This window comes from Hypanus sabinus, chromosome 2 (assembly GCF_030144855.1).
Source record: "Hypanus sabinus isolate sHypSab1 chromosome 2, sHypSab1.hap1, whole genome shotgun sequence".
In the NCBI taxonomy this organism is placed as follows: Eukaryota; Metazoa; Chordata; class Chondrichthyes; order Myliobatiformes; family Dasyatidae; genus Hypanus; species Hypanus sabinus.
This window is the reverse complement of record NC_082707.1, coordinates 29845869-29866379: the sequence shown is the minus strand read 5'-3', so window position 1 is coordinate 29866379 and position 20511 is coordinate 29845869. Positions and strand designations below refer to the sequence as shown.

Sequence of the window (20511 nt, the reverse complement as noted above, 5' to 3'; positions counted from 1 at the left end):
GAAAGCCTGCTAAAAAAAACACCATCACAACGGCATCCCGATGACTTCACTCAGAGTTAAGGGCTTTCTTTTTCTTCTTCATGGCTACATTTCTGGCTACAATTCTCCCTGCATCAGAAAAGCAGCCAGCATAATTCTCTCTTCCCTTCCCTTCCATTGGGCAGAGGGACACTAAAGCTTGAAAACCAAACTCAATGACAGCATCGATGGTGTTGTTATATGGCCCTTGAACTGACCTCTTCTACGTTAAAGATGAACACTTCTCCTTGCCATCTACCCTTCCATAGCCCTCACACCTTATTGTCTACCTGTAACCGTAACCCTAACACTTTTCCTCAATATACTTGTCTTGAAATGATCTATATGAATGGTTTGTTACATTCTTCATTGTAAACTAATACTAACATTACTTTGGTTTGTTAAACCAAAATTCAGAAATTAGAAATCTAGTATCAACAAAGTAACTAATGGTTTGTTGTCATATTCCATCTGGAACACCAGAACAGAGCTGAGGACCAACTTCTTTAGTCAGAGGTTGGTGAATCTGTGGAATATATTGCCACAGACGGCCGTGGAGGCCAAGTCTTTGGGTATATTTACAGCGCAAATTGATCGTTTTTGTTTAGTCAGGGCGTCAATAGATTATGGGGAGAAGGCAAGAGATTGGAGTTGAGAGGGATAATAAATCAGCCATGATATAATGGCCTAATTTGCTCCAATGTTTTAAGCAAATCTCAAGGTTGCATAATGTATGCATGATTTGTTAATAAATTAAATGCATCTTGATTTTTGATGTTCTGGAGAAGAAAATCTGCCATCCTTCCCAAGTCTGGTCTATACGAGACTCCCCACTCAAGATGCTCGCTGTTTGAAGAGACCGAAGCAGAAAATTAAGAACAAGCATCAAATTCTAGTTTTTCTTTATCCTGCGGATAAGTATTCAAAACAATCGCTATCCTTCAGCCCCAAAACAAATGTTTTTTTTTACAAACTAATTAAAAAGCCAAGAGAGGTGAGTCGGTCGAGGCTCAGCACCGGCAGTTAGCGGACTGTTGATAGAGGGGCTCGATGTAGCCGTACGTCAATATGACCGCGAACAATGATAATCTGGGTCAGTGTCGGGGGGGCGGGCCAAGCGAAAGGTTTTAAATAATGGACGAAAGAAGCGAGAGGAAGCTTTTCGGAATTGACTGGTGTCCGTGTCCCGCTCGCGTGTAACTGCGCTCGGTTATCTCCGCCTCTGCTCCTGTAACCTGCAGCAATCCTCCGTTCAGTGAGATCTCGACCAGACAGCTGGCTACACAGCCCTTTACATCACAACAATCCTAGCGGACAAAAACAGTCCCAGGTCTGAAAGAGAACACTTCAGGACGCGAGAGAGTACCGAAAGCAGGTGGGCGTTAGGAACCGGTCCTTCGTAGCCCGCAGCGCGGATCCGCCAGCCCAGCCAGCCGCCGGGAAGCTCACCTCGCTCAGAGGGAAAGGGTCCTCACTCCAGCCCCGGTGGAAATGCCGGCTCCCCTGTTGTTCCTGGGCACCGTGGCTCTGCTGTCCGCCGCCTGCGCCGCCCCCCTCAGCCCGTGTGCCGGCCGACCCTGCCTCAACAATGGCACTTGTCTAACTTTCCAAGGGCAGCCGCCGTCCTACAACTGCTCCTGCAGCCCCGGGTTCGCGGGCCAGCACTGTCAGGTAAGGGTGGGGGGCCGATGTGGCGGTGACCCCAGAGCCGCTATTCTGCGCGGTCGGAGAGTGGAGGCTGTGGATATGAGGCGAGCCCGGCGTCGGGGCTGTTCAGTGAGAGAACCAGGCGGCCAGTCCTGGGTGCACCTGGTTCGCACAGCGGCGGGAATGCGAGGGCGGGGGGAAAGACACTCTCAAGGGGCTTCCATGCCCCTTCACCAATCTCCCCCCACCCCGCACCTGTCATCTTCAAACCCGACCTCCCCGACCAGCGCAAGCCGCGATGCACGCCGATTGTGCGATGTGACGGAGAGTCGCCATTCCCGGGGAAGGGGCTGAGTTCCGCGAACAACTTTCATGAACAAGGTGATTCAATGACAGCGGCCGTCTCCCCCTCCTCTCCCCACACCGCACGCCGTCCGCTTTGTCCGGACCTTCCTTGGAAACCGGTGACTCCATTTCCCTGGAGCTGTCGATGCCCTGCTGGAGCCGAGCTCCGTCCCTCCCGGTAACTTGTTAATAGGTATTCACCCCCCCCCCCCCCCCCCACACACACACACACACACACGAAACCGGCCTCAGTGGTATCAGGGGTCCTCAGCAAATATGCACACCTCCGCAAGGATGCATACACGTGCTTGGAGACGGCAGATTTAGTCATTTGATTAGGGAACATATCGGACCGCGCTGTGAAGTCTCGGTTACTCACCTCATCTCAAACTGGGACTGTCGGAGCGATGTGCATCATTTAGATGCCCCATCTAAATGACTGCATGTTTCCCCATTTGTATCCTCTCCTCATGTTCTCGTGAACCCCTTTCCCTCCTACAATCCCATCCCTAATCCTGCCCTCTCACCTGCCACAATTCCACCCTTTACCCGTTCCACATTTCCCATCCAAACCATCACTCGCTCCACATCTCCCGTATCCCTTTCCTCTGCTGGAATGCATTCTTTCTTTCTCCTTTTCATCCCCCTCTCCTTTTACCTTTCATCTCCACCCCATCCTCCTCATCCACTCCCTTCTCCATCCCTTTCCATTCTTACTCTCCTTTCTTCTTCCTCTCCTCCTTTGTCCTCTTCCCCTCTGCCCACCCCACCCTACGCTAATCCCCTTCTCCCATCTCCTAATTCATCTTCCACTCTCCACCTTTTCCTTGTCCTCATCCTGTCCATCTTCCACATGCCTCCTTCGCATCCATACGTATTCCACTTTATTCACCATTCTATCCCAGACTCCTGCTCCTTTCCTGTCATTCCTACCTCCATCTCTCCCCTTCCACCATTTCCCCCTTTCCCACCTTCTGTTTTTTCCTCCATCCATTGATGCTTCACCTTCCTCCTTCTCACTTCCTCCTTCCCTTCTCCTTTCTCTCTTGCTCTTCTCTCTACTTTTCCCTCTGCATTCTTCCCTCCAACAGTCTTGGCTTCTTTCTCCTTCCCCCACTCACTATTTATTCACCCCTTCCTCATTTTTAACCTTCCCCACTTCCATCCCTCCTCACCCATCCTTGCAGAACCACCATCTCCCAAAGAACTGAAGTTCTATTCCATCTGTTGCAGAAAAATACACCTTTAACTACTGTGGAAGACACTAGTGTGAGAGATTGGGATGACTGGGAATTGAACTGAGCTGTCAGAGATCATATTCTCTAGTGGCTAGACTGAATATCCTCACTGCTTGCAAGGAGGATCTAGATTGGAGTCAATATGCATTTTGGAGAGTGAATGCTCATTAAATCTAGATTATTGTTTCAGAATCTAGATTATTGGTCCTCTTGTGTTGAGTTAAGTTAATGCAAATTGTCAGTTTATTAGTTTTGCAGACAAATGAAATTGTGATGATGCAGCTAGTTCTTCATGACTGTCTAAATCTCCCAACATTTGAAGCAAAGGTGAATTGGGTAACATAATAACTATCTGCCCCAAATAACTGGCAGTATGGTGACTGGTTTTCTGCAATTAATCATATCTGGTTACTCTTGGTGTATTAAATTATTAACTTGGCAATGAACTAATATTTGGAAGTTAATTTGCAGGATCCTTTCATTATACATGCAGATTTTAATTATACATGTGATTGCAAACATATTTGTTCATAGTTTTTTATATTTTCTGATTAATTTTCCCTTCTCTCTACTCTCCACTGTTAGGAGAGCTTTGAGAATGCATGCAATAATTGACCAAAAAGCCTTTCAATGATTTACCACATTGAATACAAATTTTGTCAACTGCAGACATTACATCTGCTCTGGTCCTTTATCATTACCCATGTATAAATGTGCATAGTAAAGTAATTACTAATATCAGGTACTCTGTGCATTTCTGATCCTAGCTCAGAGGAAGTCCATTACATTAGCACTTGTCAGTGGTCTTCATGTCGGTAAGCACAGTTCGTTATTAAGTAGGGTGTGTGAGAAGGGTGGGATATGAGTGATGAGGTTGTGCAAAACCAATCACAATAAATATTTATACTGTAATATTACCCAATGTTACCTAGAGCTCCAATCTCCAACAAGAGAGTTTCCACTATGCATGCAATCCATTGTAAGCCTATTAATAATGTAGTAATTTTGCCATATATTTTATAAGTTCCTTGTCTTACCTCATCACCCCACTCCACCCTCTGAATGATTTTGCACCAGGCTAAAGCCCACAGGTTATATTTTTCCAACAAATCCCCATACTTTTTAACTGCTTCCTCAGAATAGGAGAAGCAATTGAATAATCCTCAGGATGGTTACTGAATGGGCCAAGGGATATACGAAGTAATGGAATATGGATTCACTGTCACGTTTTATCATGAATCATTTAAGTTTGGGAAATCCTTGCCAATCTAATAGTCCCCTTTTTGTTTAGGGCCAATATGAATTAATATTGGTTTATAAAAATAAAGACGTATTCGCGGTTCCATAATGCATCTTTCATGAGTGCTACTTTGAAAACAACAAAGGATTTGGGGTATATAGAAATGAACTACTTGGACCATTTTCATACTGCTTTATGTTCATCTGTAGTTTGAAGAAGTTAGACTGAATTTTGTCCTTAAGTGTCTGCATGTTCTGGGTTTTAACATGTGCAGTTGGTAAACACCACTCCCTGTGGTGTTTTGTCATGGTATCAGATTTTTCATATTTTAGGCCCTGACTTTGATTGCTGCACTGGGTAGGTACAATGCTGCTCAGTTGGTGCAGTTCACCTTTGTTTCAGTCTTTGAGCAAGAATTTATAACCTCTCTCTAGATTCTTGAAAGACAATAGAAAGTTCTCTTGAGCAGAAATAAGAATTGAAAATGAGAACAAAACGTTTCTTGGGAGAAAAAAAGTTCAAAATTTGAATGTGGACTGAGTGAATCAATTAAAAAGTGGTGGAATTTTGGATGGGTCACCTACTAGTTTCCAACACAGTACATCTTGAGTTTCGTTGTACTGTGGTAGACAGGCACAGCTTAGAAGGAAAACTGACAGTGCCTTCAGTGACTGCCTTTTCCTTAAAGAAGGACATATTATTGGAAGATATACAAGTGTAGCTTCACAATCCTTTCCCTTAGGCTGATATAGTATTAGAAGGCCATAGAGATTTTCAATAACTGGAGCAAGTTCCTTCCAGGGAGTCAGAATGGAAGAATGATTTTAAATCTCTTCTCAGAATTAAGACTTTTCCATCTGATTTCTAAGATTTGGTGTGGCTAAGCAAAACTCTAATGCCATATTCAAGTTTGCTGTCATAAGCTGAATCAAAACTGGTGATGAATCAGCATATAAGAGGGACATTGGAAATATGGCTGAGTTGTTCCATAACAACAACAACCTCTTTCTCAACGTCAGCAAGACCAAGGAACTGATTGTTGACTTCAGGAGGGGGAAATCAGAGGTTAATGAGCCAGTCCTCATCAAAGGATCAGAGGTGGAGAGGGGCAGTACTTTAAAATCCAAGAGTTATTATTTCAGAATTCTGTCCTGGGCCCAGCTTGTAAGTGCAACTATGATGAAAGCATGGCAGCACTTCCTACTTCCTTAAGAGTTAGCAAAGATTCTTCATGACATCTAAACTTTGACAAGCTTCTAAAGACATGTAGTGGAGAGTGTATTGATAGACTGCATCACAGTCTGGTATGGAAACATCAATGCCCTTGCATGGAAAATCCTACAGAAAGTATTGGATATGGCTCAGTCCATCACAGGTAAAGACCTTCCCACCATTGAGCACAGTTATATGAAGCGTTGTTGCAGAAAAGCAGCATCCGTTTCCAGGGACCCCCACCACCCAGGGCATGCTCACCCCTCACTGCCGCCATTAGAGAGAAGATACAGGAGCCTCATAACTCCCACCACCAGGTTCAGGAACAATTATTACCCTTCAACTATCAGGCTCTTGAACCAGAGGAGATAACTTCACTCAACTTCACTTGCCCCATCATTGAAATGTTCCTACAACCTATGGACTCACTTTCAAGGACTCTTCATCTCATGTTCTCAACATTTATTGCTTATTTATTATTATTATGCTTTTTTTTGTATTTGCACTGTTTGTTAACTTTCGCACACTGGTTGAATGCTGAGGTTGGAGTGGTCTTTCATTAATTCTATCATGGTTATTATTCTTTTTTGGATTTATTGAGTATGCCCATAAGAAAATTAATCTCAGGGTTGTATATGATGACACATATGTACTTTGATAATAAATTTACTTTGAACCTTTTGAACTTTGAACAACTATGGTTCAGTTATCCCATCTGGAACGATCTGAATAATTGAAGTCTGCATTTAGTTCCAGAGCCAGAAAGCTTTTGTTGCCTTATTTGTTATGTTCAATGTCAATAGTACAGTAGCATTTAATTCATTAAACTGGTTCCAGTGAACTGACCTTATTATAAATCAGCCATTGTGAATATTTCATCATCTCTTTGTCTCCATGGCATTGTACATTTTGTCCTGATAATTACATAGAATGCTTATTTAGTGAGGTATAATCCATGTTGCCAAGTTAATCTGTTCTTGTATTTATTAATTACATACTTATTAATTACTTCAGTATAAATTCATATATAAAAATTCAATCACAATTAAAATCTAATGCTCAGTGACATCTAAGACAGTTGTCTTCTGCTTATCTCGAGAGATTCTCATGAGTGTATAGGTAGTTAGTGAAGGCATGTGCTGCACTCAGTGCTTGGGTATTGAAAATTATTTGAGCATTGAACATTTTTGTTCCATCTAAACTCTATTGCTGCATCTCTTGTGAATTTTATGGTGAAATATTTCAGAATCAGTTTTAATGTCACTGACATACAGTATATTGTGAAATTTGTTGTTTTGTGGTAGCATTACAGTACAATACATAAAATATTATTAATTACAATAAGGAATATATATTAAATTGTGTAAATGGTGCAAAAAGAGAGCAGAAATAGTGAGGTAGTATTCATGGGTTCACTGTCCATTCAGAAATCTGATGGTGGAGGGATTGATTGTGTCTCTTCAGGCTCCTGTATCTCTTCCTTGAGGGTATCAAACAAAAGGGAGCGAGTCCTGGGTGTCATTAATGCTGGATACCACCTTTCTGAGGCATTGCTCTTTGAAGATGTCCTCAGTGGTTGGGAGGCTGGTGCCTATGATGGGACTGGCTGAGTTTGCAATGCTGTGCAGCCTTTTCCAATCCAATGCAGTATACCTTCTATACCAGACGGTGATGTAACCAATTAGAATGTTCAGATACATCTGTAGAAATAGTTCAAGAGTTATGATAGGCATGGAACAATTTTTATTAAAAAATCTTAATGATTATTAAAAAGTCAGAACCCTAAAGATGCGGCTTTCAATCAGCATGACCTCTTTGATCCTGATATCAAAATCTGTAATAAACCTTCAGTTCTCTTAAGCTACCCTACTCAATTTTTGTGGTCAGGATAAGACGTCTTCCCAAGGAAAGCTATTGTGACACAGTCAACACATAGGTGATGGAAACTATCATTCATATTTCACATTTATACTTCCCACAATTGGTAGAATTCTTTCCGGTCTTGGTCATTCATTATTATACCGGATAAAAAAGATGTTTGGGAAAGGGGGTTTGTACATCAATCAATCTGTGCAAGGAAACTTAGTAAAACGTGTACAGAAGATAGATGACATGTCAAGATATGTATCATCTCTTGTATTTTTATATAAACTCACTGTTTAAGCACATTTACACTCAGCAGCTACTTTAGTAGGTACTTTTGTACATTTGGTTGATAATGCAAATATCTAACCATCCAATTGTGTGGCAGGAACTCAGTGCATAAAAAGCATGCAGACATGGTCAAGAAGTTCTGTTGTTCTTCAGACCAAACATCAGAATGGGAAAGAAATGTGTTCTAAGGGATGTTGACTGGGGAATAATTGATGGTGATAGAGAGGGTGACTTGAGTAACGCAGAAACTGCTGATCTCTTGGGATTTTCATGCACAACAGTCTCCAGAGGTTACAGAGAATAGTATGAAAAACAAAAAAAAACACTTATTTGAGTGGCAGATCTGTGTGTGAAAATGTCTTGTTAATGAGAGACGTGACAGAAATATTGCTAGACTGTTTCAAGCTAACGGGAAGGCAACAGTAACTCATATAATCACAACAGTGCTGGGCAGGCGAGTATCTCTGAATGCACAACACATCGAACCTTGACGTGAATGGGCTAAAGCAGCAGAAATTCACAAGTCTGTAGTCGGTGGCTACAGGAGCCACCTAATAAAGTGGCCACTGAATGTATATATACCATTTGTAATGAGCATCTGGACCCATCACGAATCTGTATGTACGGGTATGTGGGCCACTGCAAGTAAGCAGTATATTTTATCAGCTTTGCACAGTCCATTCATGCAGAAGCTCGGATGAAGTATGAGTTAAGCTTAATGTATGGTCAAATTCTTTCCTTTTACTGGGCATGCACTGCATGTATGGGACAGTGGTTAAATTATTGAACTAGTGTCCAGAAACCTAGCTTGCAGATGGAGGGACATAAGGAAAGGGTCTGAATCCCAATGTGGAAGTATGGGAAATTAGTTGATTTCAAACTACAAAATAATTCTGGGATAAGAAGGTAACAAAGAATTATTAGGTTGCCACAAAAGCCCTGTGGTTCTCTGCCTCACTATAATTCTTCAGGGGATGTACTTTTACTCCTCATGTATATGAAGGATGCAATTAATAAAGTCAATTCAATTCAATCCTTACAGAATCTGTTTTGTCCTTAGTAAACCATAGGGACAAACCTTGTTGCTCCTTTTGGTGGCCTGTACAATGGATAAATAAATAAATGTTTGAAATTGACATTGAGTCATCAGTGGAAAGACGAGAGTGAATTGTTATCTGTTGCCACAATGCTGCAGGTATACAGCTGGTTAGAAAGATCAGGCTTATTTATTTTAATTTACAGCTCAGGTGCTGTGATCATTGACAAGTCAATTCATGCGAATGGATTTAAGAAGCCTTGCATACAGCAACCACATACCATCACAGAGCTTCGGGCAGGAGGCATGGGTATCATTAGCTCAATTCAACCCATTTTGATGCCAGAGGGTTCCTTCCTAACCCAGAGTTTGGACACTCAGATCTACGAAAGCTAACATGAAATTTATCTCAACAAGCCAAAGGCATTATGAAGGAGCAAAAGGAACTTAACTCCATGTAGACTCAAAATACTCCGTAGCTACAAAAGAGGGCAAAAGGTGTAATTGGATATCAGCTCCTGGCTCTGCTGGGTTGGAGTCTAAAGTGAAAAAGCCATTAATCAAATGGGCAGAACCTTGTTTAGACTGCAGTTGAAAAAACAAGTTGAATTTTCAACAACAAACACAGAGAGATTTTATTTTATTCAGCGATACTGCGTGGAGTAGGCCCTGCCTGCCCTTCGAGACACACCGCCTAGCAACCCCCGACAAACCCAATTAGACCTAACCTAATCATGGGACAATATACAATGACCAGTTAACCCTCCCAGTACGTCTTTGGACTGGTGGGGGGGGGGCGGGGGTGGGAGCCGGAGCACCCGGAGGAAAACCAGGCATTCTACAGGGAAATGTACAAACTCTTCGCAGGAAGTGAACTCTAAACTCCACAAGTTGTGATAGCTTTGCACTAACCACCACGCTAAGATCATTCTGGTTCTCTTGAATGTACAATGCCAATTCATCAGATTGCTTCTAGAGCTTAAAGGGATCAATTGTAAGGAGATAGAGTACAGAAACAGGCCCTTCAGCCCATTGAGTCAGTGCCAAACTATTAATTCGCTCAGTCCTAGGTGAGATATATCCATTCTTCATCCTAATTAATTTAGAAAGCTGAAGGGTGACAGTTCGGTGGACGGAGCAATACGGAGAGTAGATATGAGAAACTCCTGGTTGGAATTATCCAGAACAACAAGGTGTAATCTATAGCATTCGTACATGAATAAGGGAAATTGGGAACTCGCCACTCATATGATTAAGGATGGTGGATCAATAATTTTCAATAATGTGGTTGATAGATTCAAGGTATGGTCTAGGTGGGTAACGTGAGTGTTGAGGTATAAATTATGCTATGCATCATTTGACTAGCTCTTCCCATACATGGTTTGACTGACTCGCCCAATTTGCTGCTCTCTCCGTAACTTATCCGTAGGCTTCCTGACAGTATTCCTTCACTTCTGGGTGCTGCCATTATTAATTATGGAGAGATGCATTCAGCGTTCTTCAATCATTTAATATCTACTTGGAAAGCGCAGGGGTGTCATGTTGGTGTAGTGTTTGGTGCAATGCTTAATTGTGCCAAAGGTTACTGATGGGAGTTTAACTGATCATGCTGGCATTGAACTCCAAGATCCAAACCCCTGAGCTGTAATAGCATTGCGCTAACCGTTATGCTACTGTGATGCCCCAGGGGTTTGAGGTTTTTTTCCTACATTTGATTATTTATACCAAATTTGTGTCAAAGAATTGTTTCAGCACAATGAGAAGCCTTTCAAGTCCATGCTAGTTCTTTTCAGTCCCATTTTCTCTTATTTTCTTTAGTTCAGTTAATCAGTTTCCCCTCAAGTGCCTGTACAATTCCCAACTGTAAGCTCAGATTGGATGTGCACTCAGTGGCCACTTTATTAGGTACATTTGTACACCTGCTTGTTAATGAAAGTGTGGCAGCAACTCAATGCATAAAAGCCATGCAGATATGATGTAGAAGTTCAGTTATTTCCATTCCAAACATCAGAATTGAGAAGAAATGTGAAATTGAGAAGACTTTGACTCTTTGTGGAATGATTGTTGGTGCCAGACAGGCTGGTTTGAGTATCTCAGAACCTGCTAATCTCCTGGGATTTTCACACACAACAGTCTCTAAAGTTTACAGAGAATGGTGCTAAAAACAAAACAAAAACATCCAGTGAATGGCAGTTCTGTGGATGAAAATGCCATTTTGATGAGAAAGATCAGAGAAGGGCCAGACTGGTTCAAGCTGACAAGAAGGTGACAGTAACCACATGTTACAACAGTGGTGTGCAAAAGAGCATCTCTGAATGCACAACACATTGAACCTTGACGTGAATGAGCTAAGGCAGCAGAAAACCGTGGACATTCCCTCAGTGACCACTTTATTAGGTACTTTCTGTGCTTAATAAAGTGGCCATTGAGTGTATTCTGTTCACATAATATTTAATACTTTAAAATACAGCAGTGATCGTAAAACTAATTTCTTACTTGATGAGTAGCCAGTCTTGTAGCTGGTTGAAAAAAACATGGTGAATGTAAGATAATGATGGAACTAGGTTTCATACTCAATGGATACCTGTGGGTTGAATAACCTATTTCTTAATCTTTGACTTCTCATAGCACATCCTCCAGAGAGCAGGCTCCAGCTGATTAAGTAGGTGATTGTGGGGGTGGGGCAGAGGGGAGGATTGATTCAAGAAAAGATAGCCTCTGATTACATTTCACAGATCAGCAGAAGCTAAATATTAGCTGTTTCACTTGCAGGTGACCATACACTCTGAACTACAAATGATTAAACATTCCTTTAATGCTCAAGTGACTTTCTCTGTCTGTTATTACACTAACAAGATAGTGATTGAACAAATGGTTTTTTATGATTCTTTTCCTGTTAGTCTAAGGAAAGGGTTCTATAAATGCAAATATTCATATTTCTATTTCATATGTGGAACACTACCAGAGAATCAGATTATAATATCTCACATCAATAACTGTCCTTTATCAAAGGAAACATATTGATTTGAATCCTGTTGGATATGCGCTGAAGTGACCTTATCAAGTGTGATTGTAAATTTGAAAAGAGTTCTAACCATTTTACAATGCAAATAAGGAATTGCAATGTCTTGATGCCATAAACTGCGCGCGATAGCTTATCAAGTGAAAGTCACGTGTAAGAGCTAAGCAAAGAGGATAGGCACATGGTTTAAAAAAGCAGCTGCTCATTGTGTGAAAGGGGATATCATCTTGCAACTTATCCTGCTATTCTCATGCAACTTTTAGCAGAGTATCATGCAACGAGAAGCCTGGTAGCACAAAGCCTCCTGTGTCATTGCTCCTTGCTTTCCGCTGGACAGGCAATTTTAAAATCTGCTCTTGCATCTAAAGTTGAATTAAATTAGTAGCAATGCGATTGATTAGCTGCCAGTATCATTGACAGTAGGCATCCATGGAAATACTCAGAGAGACCTGAAGTTTTATTTTAAAGAGCCATTTCTTACCATAATATTGATGGTTGTGCCATGTGGTAGCAGGTCCCAGAGCAATTTCCGATCACTCCTCCATACAGATAATTAAAATGAGCATGTTCTCCTATCCAGTTAACACAAGCTTGCACTGAAATTGTGCTTTCTTCTCCAAATGATAAGAGCAGTAAAGCAGTTGTTGAAGCTAAAATTTGATAAATTGCAAGACCTGCTCTGCCTCCAAGAGTTTTGGAAGATTTTAGAGGTAGTAAGTTCTCTCATTGCCATCTTCCAAAATTGTACAGAATCTAGAATTGTTTCTCTAACAAAGTAAGTGTTACCACATTGGTTAAGAAGGGAAGGTGAGAGAAGACTTTGAATCTGACTTGTCTCCTTAATGTCAGAGATGGGGAAGGTGCTGGAGTCTATACTAAAAGGTAAAATATCAGTAAAGATATCCTTGTAAAGAATAGTAGGACTGAGCATAGTCAACACGAAACAATTATATCTGTTTACTCTACAGGAGTTCATTGAGGATGTGACAAGAAGGGGGAACCAGTAGATGTTGTTTGTTTGGAAATACTGACATTTTGGCAGCTGGTTCCACAGAGATAAAGATTAAAGATCAGCTTTATTTGTCACACATACTTTGAAATGTCATAACATGCAGTGAAATGTATTGTTTACATTGAATCAAACCAGCACAGATTGTGCTGGGCAGTGGCAAGTGTTGCCATGCATCGATGCCAACCTAACTGTACACCTTTCGTATGGGAGAGGAGAGTGGAGCGGCCGGGTGGAGGGGGGGGGGTCCACGCTTTCACCGGGAGTACGTACAAACTCCTTCAGACAGTTGCGGGAATTGAACTCTGCTTGGTGTTCGCTGGTGCTGAAAGGTGACGTGCTAACTGTTACACTACTATGCCGCCTGCTACACTACCTTGGTTAGCTCCTTCATTGCTTCAGAGTGTAGGGCATTTGTGCGGATAGACGTGAGGTTCCAGATTGTGGGCCAGGTGTGCAGTAGAGCCAGGGCTGGGACACAGGTCAATGGCAGGAGCCAAATTCAAGAACATGGGCCGGTTTGAAGTTGGAGCCAGAGTCCAGTGATTGGAAAAAGCTGAAATTTACTAGCTTTTATACCCTATTCCCTTTAAACTCTTTGGGTTAAAACAAAAGTTTATAATAACCACAGAATATCAGGTATAAAAGAACATGTGGTATTAACATCCAAGTTTAAGGTTGTTATAGCCAGGGGGTGGTAGTGGGAATAAACTTCCACTACCTATTAAATGCTGCCAATGGCATACACCTCAAATAGTCTCTGACAACCAAGGGCTAGTTCCTGGCCTATACATGTGGCTTAGCTACTAGGCCCAGTGGAACCATTTCTACTGACAGGAGAAGGGGCAAGGTTGGGTTACTGGTGCTTTCATACCAGTCGCTTTGGGCAGATGAGTCTCGTCAGCCATGGATGGCAGCTCCTCTAGGAGAAGGAAAACCTCCACTCCCTTGTGGCGATACCCACTCATGGGGAAGGCTTCGAGAGTAAGCCTAGAGAGAGAAATATCCAGAGCTGGAGTCCCCAAGGCAGCTCGATGTTGAGTTCAACGCAGACCGGCAACTCCTGTCACGGTGCTTATACCAAACTGTATCGATCTATGCTGTTCCTTTGGGTTGATCTGTTTCATGGAGAGGGGGAACTCGCCACCTGGGCAACAGCTCGCTCTCCATATCGTACTGCCTGGCCTTGCAAATCTAGACAGCTGGGACGCAACATCCATGGTCAACCCTGACTGACGGAGGCCTCAACATCCAATTTCCCAGAAAATCCCTGACCTCAAATCCCGAAGGTGGTGGATGATCGGAGTCTTGCATTGTTTGGATTTTCAGCAAGCTTTCAACAGGTCCAGCAGAGGAAGGTGGTGAAGAGGGGCGGAGTACATCAGGATGGGAGTGGTGTAATGACATGGACCGAGCAGTGATCTTTGGACAGGAACAAGGAGAGGGAATAAATAGATTGTTTTCAGATTAGTAGGCTGTGTCAATTGAGGTCTGGCAGAGCCTGCCTTAGAATAGTGCTGGGTCCAAGCTATTCACCCTATCAGTGATTTGGCTGAGGAGTCAAATGTCTTATTTCCCACATTACTGAAGATTTACAGCATTAGGCAGGACTCTGAGTAAGGAGGAAAATGTAATAAGGTTCAAGGAAGTACAGAGAAGCTGAGTGATTAGGAAAGAATATGGTTGATGGAATATAATATTTATTTTTCACTTCTTTCTTATTGTATTTGCACAATTTGTTGGCATTTGCACAATGGTTGAATGCCCAAGTTGGTGTGATCTTTCATTGAGTCTATTCTGGTTATTATTCTATTATGGATTTATTGAGTTTTCCCGCAAGAAAATGAATCTCAGGGTTGTACATGGTGACATATATAAACTTTAGTAATAAATTTAATTTGAACTTTGATCTTTAATATGGAAAATGTGAAGTTATCTGCTTTAGGGTATAAAATGAAAACACTTTTTTTGTTTACATAGTGAGAAACTTGGTAATGTTGACATTCAGAGGGACCTAGATTTGCTTTTAAACATGTCACTGAAAGTCATCTTGTATATTTGCAGCAAGAAGTTAGGAAGGCAAATGGTAAATTGGCTTATTTTTTTGAGAGAACTGAAGTTCAGGAGTAAGAACTTCTCACTGGAAATGCAACAGACTTAGCGATCTGCACCTGGCTTGGTGCATTTAGTTTTTGTCTTCTTACATAAAGACTATGTACTGTCCTGTAGGGAAGTATTCACTAGACTGGTTCCAATAGTGGCAGGTTTGCTGTATGAGAAAAGATTGAGTCGATTAACTCTGTGCTTATCAGAACTGGTAACAATGATGAGGAGATCTTTTGAAATTTACAAAACCCTTACACAGCAGAACAGACTGGATTTGGGAAGGATTTTCCCCTTGGCTAAGGAGGGTAGAATCTGAGAATGCAGAACTGAGCAAAGAAATTTCTTCTTCACGTAGAGGGCGATAAATCTTTGGAATTCTCTACCTTGAAGAGCTATGAAGGCCTAGCCTCTGAGTACACTCAGAACAGAAACTGAGAGATTTTTGAATAATAAGGGAATTAGGTGATATGAAGCTGTGCAATATTAGTGGTCATTTGGAGAAGACTAGAGTATAAAAGCAAGGATGTAATGCTGAGGTTATATAAGCCATTTCTCATATGACATTTGGAGTACGTGAGCAGCTTTGGGCCCCATGTATAAGGAAAGATGTCCTGATATTGGAGAGGATCTAGAGGAAGTTTATAAGAATGATCCCAGGAATGAAAGGGTTAATATATGGCAAACATGAGGAAATCTGCGGATGCTGGAAATTCAAGCAACACACACAAAATGCTGGTGGAATGCAGCAGGCCAGGCAGCATCTATAGGGAGATACTATAGATGCTGCCTGGTCTGCTGCGTTCCACCAGCATTTTGTGTGTGTTGGCTAATATATGAGGAGTGTTTGATGGCTCTGGACCTGTATTCACTGGAGTTTAGAAGAATAAAGGTGGTGGGGGAGGGTAATCTCATTGAAACCCATGGAATCTTGAAAAGGCCGAGATAAAGTGCACATGGAGGGGATGCTTCCATTAGTAGGAGAGTCGAGGACCAGAAGACACAGCCTCAGTATTCAAGACTATCCGTTTAGAACAGAAATGAGGAGGATTTTTTAATGCCAGAAAGCGGTGAATCTGTGGAATTCATTGCCACAGACATCTGTGGAGACCAAGTTATTGGATATATTTGAGGATATCTTGGATATATATAAGAGGTTGATAGATTCTTGATTAGTGAGGGAGTCAAAGGTTACAGGGAGAAGGTAGGTGAATGGGGTTGAAACGGAAAATAAATCAGCCATGATTGAATGGCAGAGCAGACTCAGTGGACAGAATGGCCTAATTCTGCCTTTATTCCTTAAGGTTTTATAGCACGGGAATGACGGTTGAGGCAGAATATCATCCATGAGCTTATTGAATGGTGGAGCAGAGTCAGAGTCCACCTCAAGCTCTGTTTTCTGTATGGCTATTATAATGGCAAGAGTGTTTGTATAATCGGAACAAATCCTTAGGGCCAAATCCCACGTTACAGCCTCTAGACCAGCTCAGCTGGTGAAAAGAAAATTAAAACTTCAGATTCATTTATTGCTTATTATTTGAACTGTTTGAAATCCTTACACTAGCAGTCCATGTACACATGTCTGTTATTTCAGTTTCCAGTCTGAGAATGTCTCTCCAATCCCTCATTGTATAATCAATCGGAAAATCAGACTGCGAATGAATGGAGCTATGATAAAATGGAAAGAATCAGATGTTAAATTCATGAATTTTAATCAGGTTTCATCCTTTTTTAAGGAACTGGAGCAATCACATCCAACCGTGAAGATATCGCATCATTTTTGCATCTGAAATGCTATGGTTGGAATCATGATTCATTTGCCATGTTTTAAGAGAAAATAGGATGAGAAATTTGCCAAACACACCATTAGTAGCATTCCAGGTGTTCTGCTCTGCAATTGAAATTCACTACATTAAGTCCACAAAACCATAAGACCATAAGACATAGGAGTGGATTTAGGGGATTCGGCCTATTGAGTCTGCTCTGCCATTCCATCATGGCTGATTTATTATCCCTTTCAACTCCATCCTTCTGCCTTCTCTCCATTACCTTTCAAGCCCTGTCTAATCAAGAAATTATCAACCCCTGCTTTCAATATACCCTATTAGCTACTCTCAGCCATCCATGGCAATAAATTCCACAGGTTTACCACTCTCTGACTAAAGAAATTCCTCCTCATCTGTGTTCTAAATGGATGTTCCTCTATTCTGATGCTTTGCCTTCTGGTTGTAGAGTCATCCACTATAGAAAGCATCCTCTCCACATCCACTCTGTCCAGAATTCCAATATTTGATAGGTTTTACTGAGATTCTCCCCCTCCGCCAATTCTTTTAAACTCGAGTGCGTACAGGCCTGGAGCCATCAAATGCTTCTCACATGTTAACCCTTTCATTCCTGAATCATTCTTATCAACCATTCTTAGATAAGGGCCTTAAACTGCTCATGATACTCTAAGTGCAGTCTGACCAATGCCTTATAAGGCCTCAGCAATGCATCCTTGCTCTTATGTTCATCCTCTTGCGAAATGTATGCCAGCGTTATTTTGCCTTCCTGACCACTGATTCAACCTACAAGTTAACCTTTATGGAATCCTGTACAAGAACACCCCAGTCCCTTTGCACCTCTAATTTCTGAATTTTCTCCCCATTCATAAAATTGTCCATGCCTTTATCCCTTCTACCAAAAAGCATGACTAGATACTGTTGTACCCAATATTCCATTGGCCACTTCTTTGCCCATTCTCCTAATCTGTCTAAGCCCTTCTGCAGGATCCCTGCTCCTCTGCCTATGTTCGTATCGTCTGCAATCTTGGCAGCAAATCCATCAATCCTGTCATCCAAATCATTGACATACAATGTGAAAAGAAGCAGTCCCAACACTGACCCCTGCGGAACTTTACTAGTTACTGACAGTCAACCAGAAATTACTGACAGTCCCACTCTTTGCCTCTTGCCAGTCAACTAATCCTTCCATCCATGCTAGTCTTTCTTGTGACTCAGTGGGCTCTTGTTAAACAGCCTCACGTGTGGCTCCTTGTCAAGGAACTTCAGAAAATCCATGTAAACAACATCCACTGACCTGATGAATTGTCTTGACCCAAAACATCGACAGTTTATTCGTTTTCATAGCTGCTGCCTGACCTGTTGTGTTCCTCCGCAGTTTGTGTGTTGCTGTGCATTTCCAGCATCTGCTGGATCTCTTGTGTTTAACATCCACTAACTCTTTTTTATCTATCCGGCCTGTCTTTATCTTAAAGAGTTCCAACAGATTTATCAGGCAAGATTTCCCCTTAAGGGAACCTTGCTGACTTTGGCCTATTTTATCCTGTGCCTCCAAGTGTCCTGAAATTCATCCTTGGTCATGGACTCCAACATCTTCCCTACACTGAAGCTGAGGCTAACTAGTCTATAGCCATATAACCATTTAACAATTACAGCACGGAAACAGGCTATCTTGGCCCTTCTAGTCCATGCCAAACGCTTACTCACCTAGTCCCACCTACCTGCACTCAGCCCATAACCCTCCATTCTATAAATTCCCCTTTTCTGCCTCTCTCTTCTCTTAACTAGTGGAGTAATATTTGTAATTTTCCAATACTTTGGAACCATTCCATAATCTAGATAGGTTGAATCGATACTTTATTGATCCCAAAGGAAACTGCAGTGTCACGGTAACATTACAAGTGCACAGATAAGCAAATATTAGAAGAGAAGTAAAAAAGAATGGGAAAAAAAAAGTTACCTGAAACAGTCTCACAGGAGGGGAGAGGGTCATCACTTCCCCGGCTATAGGTTGACTCAGAGGATAAGAGTGACCTCATATAGCGTTCTTTGGAGCAGCAGAATTGTCTTAGTCTATTACTGAAGGTGATCCTCTATTCAGACAAGGTGGCATGCAGAGGGTGAGAAACATTGCCCAGAATTGCTAGGATTTTTCATGGGGTCCTTTGTCCTACCACAGCCTCCAGTGTGTCCAGTTTGACTCCTATAATAGAGGTAGCCTTTCTAATTAGTTTATTGAGCCTATTAGCATCACCCCTTGATGCCATTGTCCCAGCACATCATCACATAGAAGATTGTACTGGTGATAACAGACTGATAGAACATGTGAAGGAGAATCCCAAGGAGCTCGGGTCTCTTCAGGAAGTAGAGGCAACTCTGGCCCTCCTTGTACAAAGCCTCTATGTTAGTGCTGCACTCAAGTCTGTCATCCAGGTGCACCCCCAGGTACTTGTTAGTCCTCACCATAGTAACAGGGAGCAGTTCAGGCTTAGTCTTCCTGAAGTCCATCACCATCTCCTTTGTCTTACTGACGTTGAGCTGCTGATAATTCAGCTCGCACCGTTTAACAAAGTCCTCCATGTGGGCCCTGTATTCATCCTCCTGTCCTCCTTTCATACACCCAACTATTGCTGAGTCATCATGCAGATTCCTGACAGAAGACTAGTTATTCCTGAAAGATCACTACTACTGCTTGCACCATCTCTTCAGGTATCTATCTCAGAACCCTGGGCTATCATTCATCTGGTCCAGGTGACCTTGCTGTTTGAGACCTTTCATCTTCCAGACACCTTCTCATTAGTAATAGCAACAAGACTCACTTCTACCCCTGCCATTCTTGAATTTCTGACATACTGCTTTTGTCTTCCACAGTGAAAACTGACAGGAAATTTTAATTGAGTTCACCCGCCATTTCTTTTTCCCCTGTTACTAACTCTGCAGCATCATTTTCCAATCCCGAACCAAGATATCAATATGTCTGGATGTCACTTTCATGTCCACAGTGCCTCCTGCCTGCTCCTCTAATTGTGGAATCCCCTATCACCAGTGCACTCGTCTTCGTATGCATTGTCTTCCGATCCACAGAGACAGACTCTGTGCCAGACTGAGCTGCTGCAGTTTCCCCTAGTAGGTCATTTCCCCCCCCCCCCCACCCCCACCCAACCAACTGTATCCGAAGTGGTGTTCTTATTATTGAGGGGGACAGCCACTGGGATAGTTTGCACTCACTGCCTATTCCATCTTCCCCCCTCCTGACAGCCACCCAGCTACCTGCCTCCTGCAGCTTGGGGGTGACTATCTCCTTGCAGGTCCTATCTATCACCTCCTCATTTTCCTGTATGAGCCTAAGGTCATTCAGGTAATGAACCTAAGATTTAGCACTGCTGTGTAGCATACATAGCAGCATGAACTGGGATGAAATTACAGGCCATTATATCTTTATTCTGATTTTATTGCATAATTTTAGGCCCTGGTCACAGTGATTAGAGATTTCCCAGCAGTGTCCTCAAGTTAATTGCTACAAATTACTCAGAAACCCAGCCACGGGAGAAACCTGGCAACATATTCATTCCTAGGATGTGTTTATCACTGGGAAGCTAGCACTTGTTGTCTATCTTTTCACTATCTGCACTTTAGATTCTCTACTTTGTCTGAACATTTCAGCAGGCAGGTTAAAGCCATTGGCATTGGTGGGCCTAGAGAAAGG

General features: G+C 42.2%; 1 protein-coding gene across 1 annotated transcript in view; it reads left to right on the top strand.

The window, feature by feature from the left end:
• The first annotated feature begins 1489 nt into the window (after positions 1–1489).
• dner (delta/notch-like EGF repeat containing) overlaps positions 1490–20511 on the top strand; it is a 303208-nt gene continuing 284186 nt past the window's right edge. Inside the window, exon 1 of the mRNA XM_059993998.1 lies at positions 1490–1689. Within this exon, the coding sequence (XP_059849981.1) occupies positions 1510–1689 (180 nt within the window). The 5' untranslated portion in view covers positions 1490–1509. The remainder of the gene's footprint in view (positions 1690–20511) is intronic.